At 41.4% G+C, this 20,011-nt stretch overlaps 1 protein-coding gene across 1 annotated transcript in view; it reads left to right on the top strand.

Moving 5' to 3' along the window:
* Positions 1 to 17,351, top strand: part of LOC134659278 (diacylglycerol kinase 1) — a 181,707-nt gene extending 164,356 nt beyond the window's left edge. The window contains exons 7-24 of the mRNA XM_063514931.1: positions 249 to 413; positions 1,453 to 1,575; positions 2,621 to 2,745; positions 3,347 to 3,423; positions 4,321 to 4,481; positions 5,613 to 5,726; positions 5,881 to 5,972; positions 6,070 to 6,213; positions 6,999 to 7,251; positions 7,587 to 7,673; positions 9,656 to 9,746; positions 10,964 to 11,066; positions 11,685 to 11,783; positions 12,423 to 12,578; positions 13,171 to 13,315; positions 14,807 to 14,875; positions 16,263 to 16,375; positions 17,220 to 17,351. Coding sequence (XP_063371001.1) covers positions 249 to 413; positions 1,453 to 1,575; positions 2,621 to 2,745; positions 3,347 to 3,423; positions 4,321 to 4,481; positions 5,613 to 5,726; positions 5,881 to 5,972; positions 6,070 to 6,213; positions 6,999 to 7,251; positions 7,587 to 7,673; positions 9,656 to 9,746; positions 10,964 to 11,066; positions 11,685 to 11,783; positions 12,423 to 12,578; positions 13,171 to 13,315; positions 14,807 to 14,875; positions 16,263 to 16,375; positions 17,220 to 17,312 — 2,210 coding nt within the window. The 3' untranslated portion in view covers positions 17,313 to 17,351. The remainder of the gene's footprint in view (positions 1 to 248; positions 414 to 1,452; positions 1,576 to 2,620; positions 2,746 to 3,346; positions 3,424 to 4,320; positions 4,482 to 5,612; positions 5,727 to 5,880; positions 5,973 to 6,069; positions 6,214 to 6,998; positions 7,252 to 7,586; positions 7,674 to 9,655; positions 9,747 to 10,963; positions 11,067 to 11,684; positions 11,784 to 12,422; positions 12,579 to 13,170; positions 13,316 to 14,806; positions 14,876 to 16,262; positions 16,376 to 17,219) is intronic.
* Positions 17,352 to 20,011: the final 2,660 nt, after the last annotated feature.

Here is a 20,011-nt window from a genome sequence, read left to right as displayed (position 1 = left end):
TTTAAAGATTATTGTCATTAATATTTGTGGCTTTCCTGACTATAATGAGTACTCAATATGGCCGCAATATTTATGTCGGTCGTAAAACAGATGCATAGCTTAAGGGTCCGGTTTAAAAAAAATAACACCATCGCGGTTCGTTTCTACTCGAGTTTATTAAATAAGTAAAAAAATTATATAGGTTGGCGGTCCGGATCCGGTCCGCGGTCTGCCATTTGGTGCCTGCTCTAATGTATCATTAATTTCAGGGAGCGTACACCCCATGTTCACAGTGACCACGCACCCGTCGTACTCCTCGCACGAGCTGTGCCTCGGGCGTACGGAGACCAGCCCCAGCCACAGCCAGATGTCCAGGAACTCGAGCAGGAAGAGCAGCAACTCCTTGAGGGTGAACCAGTCTACCAAGATCGAAGGTAATTCAGTTGGTTGGTGACATCTTTTAGTTAAAATCCGTCTTTAAACTATGGACCGAGAGCCAGCACCGCCCGCCATAATTCCCACTTCTTAGATACAATGGCACATCAACATTGACGTATATCTCAGGACTGGCCTTACGGGCAATAAGAATGGGGCATGAATGAGGCCAGTACAGCGATGTGACACCGCTAAAATGCGATTAGTATTATGAGTTCGCATCACGCGCGCGATTGGTCGCAACTAGTTGCGTTAGACTGCACGATTGGCTCGAATTCGTGAGTGACATCTCTGAACTGGTACCATTTTTAGTGCCCGTAAGGCCCGTCCTGAAATATACGTCAACGCACATCAAGAATAAGCGCGCATCTCGCTCGTTTCTTCCACGAACATATGGAATTTGGAATGAGTTACCTCCTGAGGTACCTATTCCTTTGTGCTACGACATGGGTCACATAGATAGGGTTCTTCAAGAAACTGGTATTAATTTTTCTCAAGGGTCGGCAACGCATAAAGTGTCATTCTATGGAACTTGCTCTAACTATGTAAATATACTGCTATCATTGTTCTTTATTATCTATTACTGCTACTTGACAGGTCATTCTGAAACAATATTTACATAAAACCTAAAAATAACAACTAAAACTAAATATACAATATCTCTCCAAAGCTACCCGCTTCTGGAATGGAACCTAGAATGCTGCCCCTTCAACTTAATCTTTGAGCCAAGAAGGAGCCCGCCCTGTGGTCGCCCGAGACACCATTAGTCTGACTGACACTTCCTTTATTAACTGTTTGGTGTCGGTCGACCATGGGCCCAGTGTTTCATTTTCAACTAAATAAACAGTAAGTTTATCATTCAGAGACAATTTCAATATGGCAGTTTGTTTACATAGTTAGCAAGTTCCATAGAATGATACTTTAAATGGCTATGGCTCCTCCAATGTTGCTTATATCCATGGGCGACGATGACCGCTTCCCATTAGGTGTCTCGTCTGCTCATTTCCTATCACACATAACAAAAGGTTTTGTTCCCAGATTTCAAGCACCTCATGCGACGATCGTCTACCCTAGAAGTCCACACCGCCAGAGTGTCGTTGAAGGACATTGTATGCTATCTGTCGCTGCTGGAAGCCGGGAGACCAGAAGATAAGCTGGAGTGTAAGTATAAGTGTAAGGCCTGAGTGGACGCTCTTGTTGTGCGTGCAGCGGGGCGGGGCGTGCGGCGTGCATGTTAAACAAATGCAAGCGTATAGGAGCGGCCTTAGTGCACGCTGCTCACATCACGCGTGAGCCCGACGCCACGCTGCACGTCCCGCCGAACGCTCCGCTTCGAGCGTCCACTCAGGCCTTACACTAAATGTCCAGGAGAAACCTGGGCTATAACAGCGAAAATCGAAGTTCTTCTTGCGGGCATTTTTCTCTGTAACTCTAATTACGTCTATGAGAGTAAAAGAGAAAGATCCCCGCAATTTGCGAATTTCGGTTTCTGCGGTAGGCGGGGTGTCGACCACCGGCTGACCGCCTATGTTTATAATTGGGTAGAGTCTACCCAATGAATACTGGTAAAACTCTAGTTTCCTCTACTTAAAATAAAAATAAAATATTTTACATTGTGCACGAAATAAAACACCAGATAATTATTAGAAAAACAGAGCAGTTATTTTTAAACACAATTTCTATTTAATAAATCGTATTGAAATATAAAAAGTAGGCGAGTTGACATTGAAGTCACTATACATGTTTTCATATGAATTCCATATTAGCAAATCGTTTTGACAGTTCTAAAAAAGAAGCTGATTTTACTAGTAGGAAAGTAGCCAATTTATACATAAATTAGTCGTGCGACTACTTGAAAACACAAATCAAAATATTTAATAAAGTAATTTGATTTGTTCTCTAGTTGTAATAGCGTCAAGATCTTGACGCTAAACGCCAGCTTGGATAATCTCGGCCCAAGCCCTCCTACACATACACTTACGACTCAAATGGCGAGCTCTACTGCATGTCTTGCGGCCGGAAGTTTAAAACAAAACTCGGTTTCGCAAGTCACGTTCGAGCCCATGCACATCAGAATTTACAGAGTACATGATTTGTTCGGGTGTCGCTGTCGACGGATACGTCTGGAAGGACATCATCATCATCATCATCATCAGATGTAATATATAGTGAAGATTGTCATATAAAATCATGTGTCATATTCCAGTCATGTTCCGCTTGTACGACACGGACGGAAACGGGGTCCTGGACACCAACGAGATGGACTGCATCGTCAACCAGATGATGACTGTCGCTGACTATTTGGGCTGGGAGACGTCTGAACTGAAACCGGTGAGACACGCGTTTCTGACTGTATTAGGTACGTTCTTTCACGTTTGAAAAGAAGACAAATGAGGGTATTTTCTTATCAATATCGATAATAATCACCACTTCGTTTGGAGCAAACCATTCAAATGTAGCCTTATTGCAGTCTGTGGTTGTAGTAGATTTGTTGTGTTTAGGGTTCCATAGATATCTGTTATATTTCTTTCTAATAAATGACATTATATTTTAAGCGCTGGTGGCCTAGCAGTAAGAACGTGCGACTTGCAATCCGGAGGTCGCGGGTTCAAACCCCGGCTCGTACCAATGAGTTTTTCGGAATCTTATGTACGAAATATCATTTGATATTTGCTACTTGCTTTTCGGTGAAGGAAAACATCGTGAGCAAACCAGACTAATCGCAATAAGGCCTAGTTTATCCTCTGGGTTGGAAGGTCAGATGGCAGTCGCTTTCATAGAAACTAGTGCCAACGCCAATTCCTGGGATTAGTTGCCAAGCGGACCTCAGGCTCCCATGACCCGTGGCAAAATGCCGGGACAACGCGAGGAAGAAGATGATGATAACGTCATATTCTCATAATTAATAAATTCATTTCTTTTTTATTGTCAGATCCTACAAGACATGATGGTGGAAATAGACTACGACGCCGATGGAACTGTGTCGCTAGATGAATGGAAAAGAGGAGGGTATGTCAAACATAATCTCAGAATATATTTACTCCATTACCTAATAAGCACAATCATCCACACATGCATAAAAATGATTGGGCCTCGCAAATATATCGATTCAGGCCGCGTAGCCAAGATGCTAATCGCTTACGCTTCGTAGCGATCGAAACGCAACCGTCACTGTCGCACTAGTGTAGAAGAGTGATAGAGAGACACAAAGCGTTTCGTCGTCGAAGCGATAGCGATTGTAACCTTGGCTAGGCCGCCATTGTAAGAAAACAATGCTAGCATTAAAAGTTTCTATTGTTAGATGAGAATAGACAGCTCACATTTGAGCAAAATTTGGGACTAACTATATTAAAATTCCTCTGATTTCCCTTCAATGTCTCATGTAGAAAACACCCTGAGAAGGCTATAAAAAGATTAAGAGGCTGTTGAAGCCTAGGCTCCTTTCTATATAGTGCAGAAATCCCTAAGTGTAAGGCCTGAGTGGACGCTCGAGTTGTGCGTGCAGCGGGGCGGGACGTGCGGCGTGCATGTTAAACAAATGCAAACGTATAGGAGCGGCCTTAGTGCACGCTGCTCAAATTACTTGTGAGCCCGACGCCACGCTGCACGCCCGCCGAACGCTCCGCTTCGAGCGTCTACTCAGGCCTTACACTAAGTGGATCTTCAATGAAGACTTGTTATTTAAAACTTGTGTACAAAGATTTATTTCTAATTATAATTAAAACTAATACGGTAGGTACAACTTGAGTTTGTCGTTCAATGTATTTTGGAAGATTGCCGTTGGCTGCTGTCGGCGGACGTTATATGTATACGCATCCGATCGTTGCCGATCTTCGAATTTCGGACGCAATCGGCTGTCCGTGACGTCACATAGGATGCGTTCTGAACAAGGCTCGTTATTTTCAGGATGACAACCATCCCACTCCTCGTGCTGCTGGGCCTGGACACCAACGTGAAAGAGGATGGTGAACATGCGTGGAGACTGAAGCACTTCAGCAGACCTGCCTACTGCAACCTGTGCCACAACATGCTCGTCGGGCTTGGGAAGAAAGGGCTGTGCTGCATTTGTAAGTCTCTAACCTGCCGGTTCCCAGAGGCCCTTATAAAGTACAAACGTGAAGGAGCATGGTGAACATGCGTGGAGACTGAAGCACTTCAGCAGACCTGCCTACTGCAACCTGTGCCACAACATGCTCGTCGGGCTTGGGAAGAAAGGGCTGTGCTGCATTTGTAAGTCTCTAACCTGCCGGTTCCCAGAGGCCCTTATAAAGTACAAAGAGCATGGTGAACATGCTTGGAGACTGAAGCACTTCAGCAGACCTGCCTACTGCAACCTGTGCCACAACATGCTCGTCGGGCTTGGGAAGAAGGGGCTGTGCTGCATTTGTAAGTGTCTAACCTGCCGGTTCCCAGAGGCCCTTATAAAATACAAAGAGCATGGTGAACATGTGTGGAAACTGAAACACTTCAGCAGACCTCCCTACTGCAACCTGTGCCACAACATGCTCGTCGGGCTTGGGAAGAAAGGGCTGTGCTGCATTTGTAAGTCTCTAACCTGCCGGTTCCCAGAGGCCCTTATAAAGTACAAAGAGCATGGTGAACATGCTTGAAGACTGAAGCACTTCAGCAGACCTGCCTACTGCAACCTGTGCCACAACCTGTGCAACAACCTTGCAACGGGCTTGGGAAGAAGAGGCTGTGCTGCATTTGTAAGTCAGGGGTGTTACGCATTGCCGACCCTTTCAAAACCTTCACACTCCTTTTTTGAAGAACCCCATACTGTAGCCCCTCGTGAAAAACTAGGCAGGGAATTTCCCTGGAAGAAAATTATTTTAGTTAGGTACAATATCCCTGAAATCGCCAAGCATTTGTTACTTATCCCATAAAAACTTGTAGATCTATTTGGCCAAAAAGCATAATTTATGTGTATGTATAGTTGGTCAAACCAATTTTCCAGTCAGTAAGAATCAGGAAAACTGTACTCATCCTTTTCTTTTGGGTACTAGACTGCTAGTACTGGGATAAGACTAAGATAGTATGATTCTCTCTGTCTATGTTTGAAATGAGACAGTCCTTTGATAAACTATAGTAGCCGAGAAAAGATATGCAGTGCCTTTTACCCTTTGTCTCGTCTTGGCGGGGGCACGGCCGTGCCCCCAGATACATACTATACCATAATAAATCTGTTTCTTTTGCAGTCTGCAAGTATACTGTGCACGAGCGCTGTGTGCAGCGCGCTCCTGCGTCGTGCATAGCAACGTATTCCAAGTCACGACGAGCCTCCGCCGCTCTGGCTCATCATTGGGTTGAAGGTATGACTTACTAATGTTTTTTTTAAATAATGAAACCAAGTTAAATCCAATATTTTTTAGTTAATCCAATTTTCGGTAACGAAACATGATGCTACTTATATCAATAAGCCGTTAAATCAATGTGCGTCGAATATAGAAGATACTTTGTAAACAGGAAACTGCCACGGCAAGTGCGCTCGATGTCGGAAGAAGATCAAGGGATACAACGGGATAACTGGACTCCACTGCCGTTGGTGCCATATCACGGTATGTCCGTTTACAGCTAAGGGGTCATCCAGATTCCAGAAATCATGTGATCATATTTGGCCTATTTTGTATATGTTTAAATCAATTATTCTGACAGCTTCACAACCGCTGCGTGGCCAACAACGCCGGGGGAAATTGTTCCCTGGGCCGCCATGCTCGTCACATTCTGCCCCCGACAGCCATCCGGCCGCTCGTGCTCGACCGACAACGGTCACTGCCTCACCGCCCGCATCAAGATCAGGTGAGATGGAAACAGGTATCTCTCTTCGCTCTATAACAGCTGCGATCACAATCCCCGCGTAGCCAACAACGCCGGCGGAACATGTTCTCTAGGCCGCCATGCTCGTCACATCCTGCCCCCGACTGCCATCCGTCCACTCGTGCTGGACCGACAACGGTCACTGCCTCACCGTCCGCATCAAGATCAGGTGAGATGGAAACAGGTATCTCTCTTCGCTCTATAACAGCTGCGATCACAAAGCTGCGTCGCCAACGACGCTGGCGGGACATGTTTCCTGGGCCGCCATGCTCGTCACATCCTGCCCCACGACAGCCATCCGGCCGCTCGTGCTTGAACGACAACGGTCACTACCTCACCGCCCGCATCAAGATCAGGTGAGATGGAAACAGGTATCTCTCTTCACTCTATAACAGCTTCAACTACGATCGCTGCGTGGCCAACAAAGCCGGCGGAACGTGTTCTCTAGGCCGCCATGCTTGTCACATCCTGCCCCTGACTGCCATCCGACAACGGCCACTTCCTTTACCGTCCGCATCCGCATCATGACCAGGTAGGTGAGAAGGAAATGGCTGCTTCACAGATGTTTCGCACCAAATTTCCGGCTTCAAATCAGGTCTTCCTACTATAAAAGAAGTCAACTAATTAGTGTGATCAGTAATGTATCGTACAATGTACATTTTTGAAACTATTTTTTTTTTTTCAAATATAGCTCGTATAATCTTATCTACTCTGTACGTTCAATTGTAACAAAATAGAACATATCTAACTATATTTATCTTTTTCAGCAAACCCTCCCAACCTCCATATCCCTCCCCATCTCCATCTCAGCCCCCCCAGAGGACAAAAAGGAGGAGAAGAAGGAACACCGCGCTCCCCCCATCTCCTTCCAAATCTCCCCTCCTGACGGCAGCTGTCCCCTCCTGGTGTTCATCAACCCCAAGTCGGGGGGCCGCCAAGGGTCCAGGGTGCTGAGGAAACTGCAGTATATCCTGAATCCGAGGCAGGTGCATGATATTGCGAAGGGCGGGCCGATGCAAGGTTAGTTTGTGTGTTATTTATGCAATGATGAAATACATACCTACTATCTTTGACTTCGAAAAACGGTCATATGACTGACACTTACTTATCTGACACATCTCCTACCTACTCAAATTTTAAATAGAATAGGTGCTCTATATGTCGAGGTTAAAGGAGCTTAGAGCTACTTACATAGGTACGTACTACTTTATAAATATCTACATCTAAAGAGAACTATTTCATAGCAAATAAAATCATCTTTCTCTTTTATCTTAGAGAGACTACACTCGACTACAGAAAACAAGTGCATATCGCAGTATTTGCACCCATAATACCTATAGAACTTATGGTTCCAGGTCTGCAGATGTTCAAAGACGCGAAGAACTACCGGGTGATATGCTGCGGTGGCGACGGAACCGTCGGCTGGGTGCTGGAAACCATGGGTAAACCTGCTCTCCTAAAAAATAAATGATTATGATTATGTTTGGTAACTGTCAAATGTTTGCATAGATGGCGCCATCATAGCTTACCCCTTTCACTAGTTTAGTTCGAATCTCGATAAAGGCATTTATTTGTGTGATTAGCACAGATATTTGTTTCTGAGTCATGGGTGCTTTCTATATATTTAAGTATGTATATTACATAATATATCGTTGTCTGAGTACCCACAACACAAACCTCCTTGAACTTTACTGTGGGACTGGGTCGATCTAAAGTGTCATTCTATGGAACTTGCTATTATCATGCCGCGATCAGAAAGGGATTAGAAATAACAGATTTCCATACACTTACGTCAAAATCAATATGGATTGACAGCTATCTCAATCCCTTTCTAATCGCGATTCAGCATTGATATAGTATAAAGAACTGGATACCCAATCAGCCGCCAAAAATGGCCCCACAAAAGTGATGTCAAAACAGATCATGCATTACTTTTTCGTTTAGTCTTGTTTGAAACGCTCAAATGTGAAGTTGTCAACAATTACGAAATGTGCCGTTAAAATATGTAAAAATAACAATGATAAAACAAGGAAAAAGGATGGAATGTATTTCTTTCGGTTAGTTCTTTGGATAGCATTACATAATTTATGTAATCTGGTGGTAATTTTATGGTTTTGAATAAATTAATTTGTTAGTACCAAAGAAGGGATGTCAAGGAACAAAATTCTATTGAGTCGATGTGAGGTCAATATTTTTTTATATTTTTATATGGAATTCATAAGAAATAATATTATGTTTAAATTGAAGATTTCCAAGAAAACCTATGCGACGTGCAAAGTGGACTGCTATTTAATTATAGCAAGAGATAGGGGTGATGCAGTTTTAAACAAGGCAAAACGGCACTTGTGTGTTTGGCCCATTTCCCTGTTTCCGACATATACACCACCAATAAGGGCTTATATCGACTAACTGTAAATGCTAAACCTGTCGGAACACAGTGACAACCACAGGATTTTTTTTTATAAAGTATAGGTAGACTTTATAAAAAAAATCCAATCAGTATCTAAATGTCCCCGTGCACCCGTGCTATGAGTAAATGTAGATCTTAAATACACAGTTATTTAATAAGTAGAATTTATTTCAAGGAAATTAGTATTTAAAGACGTATACTTACGAATTAAAAATTTTATTTGTTTGAATTTGGACCACGAATTAATTTTATTTGAGCTCCCGATTAAATTAAATTTGTTTTATTTATTACTTCAATTTTAATATTTTCCTGTACAGTAATACATATTAAAGTGTACCAAAGTGACTCCATTCGTTCATTATTCTCGTTTGACGTTGTTTGACGTAAATACGTTACGTTTAGTGCCATCGGACTAAATTTTTTAACAGTGTTGGTACTTATGTTTGCAAATTTGACACTTAATGCTTACGACATTAAGCTCTTTTCTGTACGAAACATTTATCTTGACTCAAAATTTACGTAAGCGTTTTTATCATCAATGCAAATGGTGCGAAACGTCATTGGGATCCACATTTCTTGACGTTTTTGTTCTGCTTTGTGTGTCTATTTCTTTTATATTAAGTCAGTGCGATTCAGTAATAACTATGTAAACAAACCGCCATATTAAAATTGTCTCTGAATGTCAATTTACTAGTGACTTTTGTTTACATAGTTAGCAAGTTATGAATGAATGACACTTTATGTAAAATTGTCCTAAGTCATAGGGAAAAAAATACATAGAGTGCTCACTCCATACATCAGTTTTAGTACCAAAAAGACTATTAGCATCTAGCATCGAGTAGCGGAACTATCAGTACTGCTACTTGACAATAGATGTAGCAGTACTGTAAGTTCCGCTACTCGATGCTAGATGTAGACACTGAAATTAATAGTCTGAACTGATGTATGGAGTGAGCACTCTTGTCTTACTATATTTCTCTATGCCTAAGTATAATATTTATTTGGTTATTTCAGATAAAGTACAAATGGAAACGCAGCCGGCAGTGGGGGTGATCCCGCTCGGGACAGGGAACGATCTAGCGCGCTGCTTGAGGTGGGGTGGCGGGTGAGTACTATTCTACAACATCTTCCTCGCGTTATCCCGGCATTTTCAAAAAAAAAATTAAAAAAAATTAAAAAAAAAATTGCCACGGCTCATGGGAGCCTGGTCCGCTTGACAAGTAATCCCAAGAATTGACGTAGGCTCTAGTTTTTAAGAAGGCGACTGCCAGCTGACCTTCCAACCCAGAGGGGAAACTAGGCCTTACTGGGATTAGTTCGGTTTCCTCACGATGTTTTCCTTCACCGAAAGGGACTGGTAAATATCAAATGATATTTCGTACATAAGTTCCGAAAAACTCATTGGTACGAGCCGGGGTTTGAACCCGCGACCTCCGGATTGAAAGTCACACGCTCTTACCGCTAGGCCACAATTTTCTACAACATCTGGCAATAAAAGTTATATTATTTAAGTAAAGGAGGCACTAAATAGGGAGTCGTGGAAATCAAAGGGAGAGGTCTTTGCCCAGTGGTGGGACACCATAATAGCCTAGGAAAAATATAACTCATTGGCGATGGTCGTAACGGGTCCTCATTATTCGGGAAAACTCGGCTCCGTTCGGCTCAGCATTGCTCCGAGCAATTATTAGAGTTGACACAACTTGACGTCCCTTTGCGTGCACGACCACAGATAAGATAATTACTTGAATTTTGACAAGCCTAAATAGCCGAAAGGGATAGTGCCATAAGTTAGAAAGGGATATCATATTATGATTCGACCCTGAATTCCAGCGATTCTTCGAAACTTCGGTTTTGTAGGAAGTGTCCTTTCTGTACGGTAGTACTATTACTTATTCTGTGTCAATATCTAGAATGTACTTTAATGCACGAAGTTAAATAGGGAGTATTACTGCAATGTTTTGCCGCCAGAGTGCAGCACTAGCGCTTTTAAACCATAGAGTGATTTATACATACTGTACCGTAAATAAACTGTTTTTTATCAATTTTTCACAGACAATCAAATATGCCATTGATACATCAAGGCGGTTTGTTTACAAAGGGGAACGCGAAAACTCGGCTAACTGCCTCTTTGTCGCTCGCATATGCAAGAGTGATAGAGAGGATAGATAACAAAATGTCGACTCTCTCGTTTGCGGTAGACCCTTAGATTGTGACTTATTGTGGGAGTGGCGCCCCCTACGCAGAGTTTCACCATGTTTCGCGTAATATTCCCTATTGATGCAAAGCAATGTTTTGTGATTTGTGATCACTTGTTATTGGCAGGTATGAAGGCGAGTCCATTCACAAGATATTGGATAAAATATCTCACGCCAGCACCGTGATGATGGACCGGTGGCAGATAGACGTCGAAAACACCGATGAAGAGGTAAATCTGTTCTAATTGCATACCTACAGCCAGATGAAGACACGTGTCGATTCGACGTCAGGCCGCGTAGCCAACGTCCCAATTGCTTACGCTCCGTAGCGATCGACACGCAACTGTCACTGTTGCACAGAGTAATAGAGAGACACAAAGCGATTCGATGGCGAAGCGATAGCGATTGTCACCTTGGCTAGGCCGGCAGATCCATGAACAGTTCTAATTGCTTAAAGCCAGATATAGACCAGGAGACAACGTTCTCACGACATGTGTCGATTCGACGTCGGTTGTACGCGACACGTAAATTTTTATTTAAATAAACTTAACTACTATCCCAATATTTTCTTTTCGATAAACGATTTTTGATTGATTTGATTTTTTTAATCCGCATTCCTAATGTGTTGTGTAAAAGTTTCTAAAATTGCGATATTTCCACGTAGAAACATTTCGGAAACTTCTCATATATTTACACATGACTTGAAATTTTTCGTTTCCAAAATTAAAGTTTCCTCTATTTCTTATATAGTTCTTATGGAATTTCCGAGAGCTTATCCAATTTTAATTTTATTTTTCGCAACTTCAACCATCACAGCTGACTCTGATACGTTATGTTTAATTTTTCAGCAACGAGAGCCATCAGAGCAGCCAGAGATGCCGAGCTCGGCGCCGCACCCGACGTCTGTGCCCTACAACATCATCAACAACTACTTCTCTATCGGCGTTGTGAGTACATTATCTTGTGGGAAATTCAGTTCTAGACTAAGTGTAGCCTGAGTGGACGCTCGCTCGGCGGGGCGTGCAGCGTGGCTGTGGGCTCACGCGTGATGTGAGCAGCGTGCACTAAGGCCGCTCCTATACGTGCGCATTTGTTTAACATGCACGCCGCGCGCCCCGCCCCGCCGCACGCACAACAAGAGCGTCCACTCAGGCCTTACACTTATGCAGACCACGCGACAGAATATATATTGTTACCGTAAAAACCCGTTTTTAGTGAAAACGCGTTTTCCCTAGCTAAAACTAACTTTTTATATCTCCTCAGTGAAAACGAATTATCACTGTAGAGTTGAAGTGCTTGTGGTACAATTTCCGTGGGGTCGATAGTTTTCGTTCAAAAATTGCAAGATAAATCCAGTTCAATTCTGCCTCTCTTTCAGGTCAATTCTGCCACTACACAACAGCCATTAAGCCCAGGGGCCCGTTTCTCAAAATCTTGTAACTTGTAATACAAGCGAATGTCACTTTTTGACAGCTTTTGTTAGAAAGGGACTTCCACTTGTACAAGCTTTTGAGAAACGGGCCCCAGCTTGTTGAATAGTTCTTTGAATATTCCAGGATGATTAAATTATTTGTGCAATATTTCAGGACGCGGCGATCTGCGTGAAGTTTCACACGGAGCGCGAGCGCAACCCGGACAAGTTCAGCTCCCGGATGAAGAACAAGCTGTGGTACTTCGAGTTCGCCACTTCGGAACAGTTCGCGGCCAGCTGCAAGAATCTACATGAGCACATCGATATTGTGGTCAGTTTTTATTACTGATAAGCCGTCAAAAACTTTCAAAAATTTTGTATTTTTCACTTGAAAGTTTTTCGGAAACTCCTCATATTTTCGTATGGATATCGACATTTTCCGTTTTCAAAATGAAAGTTTCCTTATATTCCTATGAAGTTTCCGAGAACATTTTCAAAATTTTCGCAACTTGCACATCTGTAGATATCCTTTGCTTGAAAGTAGAGCTCTACTGAAAAATACTTTTTGAAATTCAGCCCCAAGGGTCATCCCTGGTTGGATTGAATGTTTCTAATACCTTCTACGCTGACAAAATCTCAGGTATTGTATTTTTACAAGGTTTTATTTAACTTTCAATGTACCTATGTAAGTCTGGTGACAATGTAATATTATGGTACCATCGAGCTGATCTGATGATGGAGACAGGAGGTGGCCATTGGCCATAGGAACTCTGTGATGAAACAACGCAACCTAATTGTGTTTTGGGTTTTTAGAATCGTCTCGATGAGTATTAGTTGCCTGTGGATAGAAAACTACAGTCAGCGATAAAAGCTTGTACCAGAAATTATTTTTTTGCCAAAAACTTATTTTATGTTTGTTGCAGTGTGACGGGTCATCGCTAGAGTTGAGCAAAGGTCCCGCTCTGCAGGGGGTGGCGCTGCTGAACATCCCCTACGCGCACGGCGGCTCCAACCTATGGGGGGCAAGCGGGGTGCATCGGAAGGGGCGCTTCCCTAATGCACAACAAGGTTGGTGTACAGTGTGATGGTTTATCACTAGAGTTGAGTAAAGGTCCCGCTCTGCAGGAGGTGGCGCTGCTGAACAACCCCTACGCGCACGGCGGCTCTAACCTATGGGGGGCAAGCGGGGTGCATCGGAAGGGGCGCTTCCCTAATGCACAACAAGGTTGGTGTACAGTGTGATGGTTTATCACTAGAGTTGAGTAAAGGTCCCGCTCTGCAGGGGATGGCGCTGCTGAACAACCCCTACGCGCACGGCGGCTCTAACCTATGGGGGGCAAGCGGGGTGCATCGGAAGGGGCGCTTCCCTAATGCACAACAAGGTTGGTGTACAGTGTGATGGTTTATCACTAGAGTTGAGTAAAGGTCCCGCTCTGCAGGGGGTGGCGCTGCTGAACAACCCCTACGCGCACGGCGGCTCTAACCTATGGGGGGCAAGCGGGGTGCATCGGAAGAGGCGCTTCCCTAATGCACAACAAGGTTGGTTTACACTTATAGTGTGACTGTTTATCACTAGAGTTGAGTAAAAGTCCCGCTCTGCAGGGGGTGGCGCTGCTGAACATCCCCTACGCGCACGGCGGCTCTAACCTATGGGGGGCAAGCGGGGTGCATCGGAAGGGGCGCTTCCCTAATGCACAACAAGGTTGGTGTACAGTGTGATGGTTTATCAGTAGAGTTGAGTAAAGGTCCCGCTCTGCAGGGGGTGGCGCTGCTGAACAACCCCTACGCGCACGGCGGCTCTAACCTATGGGGGGCAAGCGGGGTGCATCGGAAGGGGCGCTTCCCTAATGCACAACAAGGTTGGTGTACAGTGTGATGGTTTATCACTAGAGTTGAGTAAAGGTCCCGCTCTGCAGGGGGTGGCGCTGCTGAACAACCCCTACGCGCACGGCGGCTCTAACCTATGGGGGGCAAGCGGGGTGCATCGGAAGGGGCGCTTCCCTAATGCACAACAAGGTTGGTGTACAGTGTGATGGTTTATCACTAGAGTTGAGTAAAGGTCCCGCTCTGCAGGGGGTGGCGCTGCTGAACATCCCCTACACGCACGGGGGCTCTAACCTATGGGGGGCAAGGGGGGTGCATCGGAAGGGACGCTTCCCTAATGCACAACAAGGTTGGTTTAACCCAAATTCTCCTACCGCGTTCGTGTGTAATACCGATTTTCTTTTTATTTTTTTTTGTGGTGAGTAATTGACAATCAAGCAAAAATAATCAAAAATCCTGTGGGTTAGGTTTTTTAGTTTTAGGCTTTTCAAGGGCCATACCATGATGTCCTTATTGCGATTCTGTTTAGGACCTAAACTGAATTGCTAAGGGACGGAGTTATGCGACTTATATAGCTCCGTCCTTTAGCAATTCAGTTTAGGTCCTAAACAGAATCGCAATAACCTATATATCTTTTAATTAGGTACTTTAAATGACCACTATTTATGCAAAATAAAGACATTGAAAATACAATTAAAACTCTTTAGGTATTTCATAATATTATTGTATTTACAGATATTGGCGATAAGCTGATAGAAGTGATCGGCCTAGAAAACTGCCTCCACATGGGACAGGTCAGGACAGGTAAGATTTCTTCAAAATAATAGGTATTTCGACAAGACAAATTTCAACCATATTACTGTCTGTGAGTCCAAACTCTATGTAATATTTATACGACACGGGGCGCCAGAAGGCTATACATGGTGCTGTTTTGAGTAGCTATAGATCAAACGAAGAAAAGAGGACCTTAAGGGCTGATTTAGACGGCGCGCGAACTCGCATGCGATTTTACTTACATTGCGGACTGTTGGTTACGTCCAATTCAACCGACCGATCAAAACCCGCAATGTAAAGAAACTCGCATGCGAGTCCTCGCATCGTCTAAATCAACCCTAAGAGCTACTGATTTTACCAGCATGTAGCTCAGCGTAGATAAATTATTTCGGAGAAATCATTAATTTTGAGTTATTGCTGATATTACATGCTAACTCAAATTTCGTTATTCGATTAGGTACCAAAATATTTAATAAGTTTACTGCAAAATTTTCATTTTTGATACAAACTTTTAACGCTGTCTTTTCTTCCACACACACACAAATACACACCCTAAAAGCATAACTCTTACACCTTATCACCCTCTGTCACACATAATTTTAATTAGGTTTAGTTACTGTTGCCTACTCTTTTGTAGGCTTCAAGATACAGGCTCAGCCTAGTTTGGGGCTGACCACCTTTGTGCATGCGTATTTTATTATAAATAAAAATTATTCTTATCCTTAACTGGCAACTGATACTCTTACATTGACTGCGTCACAGAATAAATAATAGTACTAGGTACAGAAGGTTTACTCCAACAAAACGCGTCTATTACGACAGATATGACCGCTAGGTGCAAGCGCGAGCAGGCGTCCGTTCCGCACCGCCCGGCAACTACTATATTAGCTAGACACCAGGGATGTTGCGAATATCCGCATCCGCATCCGCAACCGCGGAACTTCCGCATTATTTTCAACATCCGCATCCGCATCCGCATAAAATCGATGCGGATTTCATGCGGATGCGGATGTGGAACAGGTCGGTACAGGAACGTCTTAGCATCGGCGTAAGTGCTAGACTGCTAGGTAATTTAGTCATTAACCAAAAAAACCTATTAGAAATGAGCAGTCAAGCGTGAGTGGGACTTAATGTACGGAACCCTTGGAACGCGAGTCCGACTCGCAATTGGCCGGTTTTTTGAAATAAATATTAGTAAAATGTAATATTTGACTTTTTTTATATAGCTATCTTGACATCCGCATCCGCGGATGTGATCCTTTAAAAATCCGCATCCGCATCCGCATCCGCGGATGTCAAAAAATCGGCATCCGCAACATCCCTGCTAGACACCAACATTGGTGTGGGCCGCATGTACTTGTAGCGACGCGACGAAATCGCGGAGTGAGCCACGCCTGACTGCGTTTCGTTTCCACAGGGCTCCGCGCCTCGGGCCGTCGGCTCGCGCAGTGCAGCTCCATAGAGATGACCACCAAGAAGACTTTCCCTATGCAGATAGACGGCGAGCCCTGGATGCAACCGCCCTGCAAGGTATTATCAACAAAACCCGTTACCGATGCAAGGTTCATTCGGTAATTCCGGAAATCGGGTAATCCCGAAAGTCATTGTAAAATCACTCATATTCCGTTGTAGTAAGAGTCAGCTTTCGGAATTATCCGCCACTATTCGTTCATTCGGAAATACCCGAATACACCTTAGTGCATAATGGTTTTCCTTCGTATTTTCTGGAAAACGTTAGTATTTGTCATGTTACTTCAATCAACCTCAGTACTTTTTGTACCGAGACTGACTGAAATAGCAAGACATGTTCGTAATTTTCCGAGAAAATACGAAGGAAAATAATAATGCACTACATCTTTATCAATAAATTGCAGTTCATTAAAATTCAGCCAACAACAACCCTATAAAGTATTTGACTACCAGTTAAATCAGTTTCTTTTTTCGAACTGTCCAAACGATTTTGCTACTATGGAATTTATATGAAACACTAGCATGTCACAATCAAATGACATACTCTTTATAGTTTTATACGGGTTTTAAAATACAAATTACGTCTAAAAATAACTGCTGTCTACGTTTCTCTATTAATCTTCTGGTTATTTCTTGCATCGTGTAATATTTTAATAATAATAATATAATTTATTTGTTCAGATAACTTAGGATCCATTGGGGTTCTACGTCAAAGTGACTTAAAATCTGTTGTTAATATTTAAAATACTAAATTAAATGCAGTCAAATACCCTATACCTACACGTAGGGTCATTTTAGAGCCCCAGTCAGACTTCCACAATTATTCTAGTTCGTTGCCATTAAAATAGTTTATTAGGCTATACTCTTATTTAGGTTTAAATAATGAATTATTTTAATATTTCAGATTACAATCACCCACAAAAACCAAGTACCAATGCTCATGGGACCAGCACCTGAGAAGGGAAGAGGATTCTTCAAACTCTTCACCCATTGCTAACCGTCTCTTTCACTCATTCCATGTTAAATAGAAAAGAATCAGATGTACTAGTATTTCGTCAACACACAAGTCTTTTGAGTCTGAAGAACGCGATTCTGCGCTTAAAAAATTTACGAGTCTTTTAAGTGTCAAGTCAAGTCTTTTATTGAGTCTTTGAAGCGCAACTTAAAAAGACTCAAGCCTTCGGATAGAGATTTCGTCTATTTTTTTTAGGTTTTATCTAAACGAACACTAATAAAAAGTAAATAATTATTATATAATTAATAAAAAACAGGCGTTATTGAATTATGTGTATGAAAACCATGAATTTCATAATTAGTGAGTTCTCTTTATAGGACTCAAAATCTTTACAAAAGACTTATGATTCTTATGATTCGCGATAAGAACTCAAGTTCGACTTAATGATTACAGTCTGAAAAACTAAGTCGAGTCTAAAAGCAGAGGACTCAAAGGACTTGAGTCTCAAACAACACTAAGACCCACTTGCACCATTCCACTAACCCGGGGTTAAGTGGTTAAACCGTTAACCCAATGTCAAATTGTACTGGTAACCATGGTAACTCCAGGTTGAACCGGTTAACCCCGGGTTAGTGAAATGGTGCAAGTGGCGCTATGATGAACATAATATTAACTATAGGTTGTCTTATTAGGATAGCAGTGCTACTGCACTTTTTTTTTATTGAAGCCAAGGATTTGCCCATTTAGAATTGATCTTGAAACTCGTATCGGGTTATATACAGTCATTAAATGATTTTTAATTTTATTTATTATCAATGTTGTTACATATATTATAGGTAAATAAGCATTTAATTACCTTGAATTGCTTGACTCTGCGTTCCACAATTTAATTATTTTCCTATTGATAAAGAAGTACCGGTACTGAATATATAAAATTGACCAATTTTGCCCGTGGTTAATTTTCCCACTGAAATACCTACTGTTATTTTCTGCCCATCAGTGGCCACGTCCTCTTTAGGAGACTACTCTTTTTTTAGAAAAAGTGTGTTGTTTTATCTCCTGTTTTCGGATTTGTAGGAATCACAGACGGTATCTTTGTACTGTTAACTAATAACAGATTTTTGGCGAGTGCGCAAATTTTCTCCTGGGCAAAGTTAAAAGTTTTTACGATACCATAAATCCGCCTGGTTTCTTCTATCTGTTTTAAATACTTATATATTTTTGTTTTGTCTATAACACTTGAGGTGACTAATCATCAATTTCTTGACTTCTCTTGGCTTTACACTTTTAAAATGCATTTGAAAAATAAATGTGGTCCAAAATCACAGCCATTCAATAAAAACGCTGTAAATTAGTAGACTAATTTAAGCTTTATACACCTGAAAAACTTGGCGTCCATTAAAAATAGGATTTTACTTTGACTTTTAAGAAAAACACACTTTAAATTCAGTTGCCACACACATGTTAAATTAATATTGAAAGAATAGATTACTATTAGGTATACGTATTAATTTAAATTTGATAGTAAGTTTAATGTATGATATAGTTTGTTGCCATTTTAAACGATCTTTAAACGATAATTTATTAAGTAATATTTTAACTTTAAAGTCATAGGAGTATAAGTACAATTTGTCATTTAACAAGAACACATTTTTTGTCATTAATTTGTAGAGCAAAGTTATGAGCTTTAAATGTATTATATTATTATATATCTACATAGTAATAATTAAATAGTTCTTCATTTTACATTGTAGGTAATAAAAGTAATATATTTAAATGTAATTTTAAAATATAGACATCATCTAAAGATTCTAAAGCTATAAAGCGAAACACAAAATAGACGTTTTCTTAATCCAAAAATTTTAGGTAATTTATAGCAAAATGTCAACTTTTTAGAAAATTTTAAAATCGAATATTCGATTTACTAAATCTACGATTTAATTATTAAAGGAAAATATCATAAACGTGCCAACCCGTGGGAGCGTCCTACTAATCCTACACGTAAATAAATTTCTATATAGGGTTTTTATGATCCATTTATAAGAAAAATAACTTTAGAAATAGTTATTTGCCTAGATATTGGAAAATATTTATTTTATCTAATCGTATGACCTTTGTTCTAATAAAATTATGAATATAATTTTGAAGAATGGACAAATTTATTTTACGTCAGGCCCGTAAGGGGAGAAAATCTCACTTCCTGGCCAAGGCAAGACGTAAAACTTTAGATAAACTACGGGCGGTAATTCGTAAAGCCCCAGATCGCATATTTATGGAGCATTCACGAATTCACCTCCCTAGGTATGTAATGTACTATAACTTTACTATTCCATTAAAATGAATAAAAATATTGATACGAAATATCTTGTAATTGTATTGAAACAAAGGATGTAAAAACTGACTGTAAGTTTACTGTAAATTATTGTTATTTATTTCAGTCAATGTTGATAATATGTTGATGCTTATTTTATTAATAATTTGTAAAATAGTGAAAATATTATTGAAAGACTATGTGATTCTCGTAATAGGTTGTTAAACAACACAATATATTATTGACGTGGAATTCAAAAATAATTGAAAAGATATAAAAATATTTGTTGTCGACTGTTTCTAGTTGTAACTACTTACTATTATTATTAAACCTATTTACCTGTCTAACAGAGTGGTATAATATCACAGATACTTATGTGTCGTCAGAAAGTTTTAAAATGTTGAAGTTTCCACATTAAGTACACATCATA

This window comes from Cydia amplana, chromosome 24, assembly GCF_948474715.1.
Source record: "Cydia amplana chromosome 24, ilCydAmpl1.1, whole genome shotgun sequence".
NCBI classification, from domain to species: Eukaryota; Metazoa; Arthropoda; class Insecta; order Lepidoptera; family Tortricidae; genus Cydia; species Cydia amplana.
The sequence above is the reverse complement of the archived record's forward strand: the minus strand, read 5'-3'. Positions and strand labels throughout refer to the sequence as shown.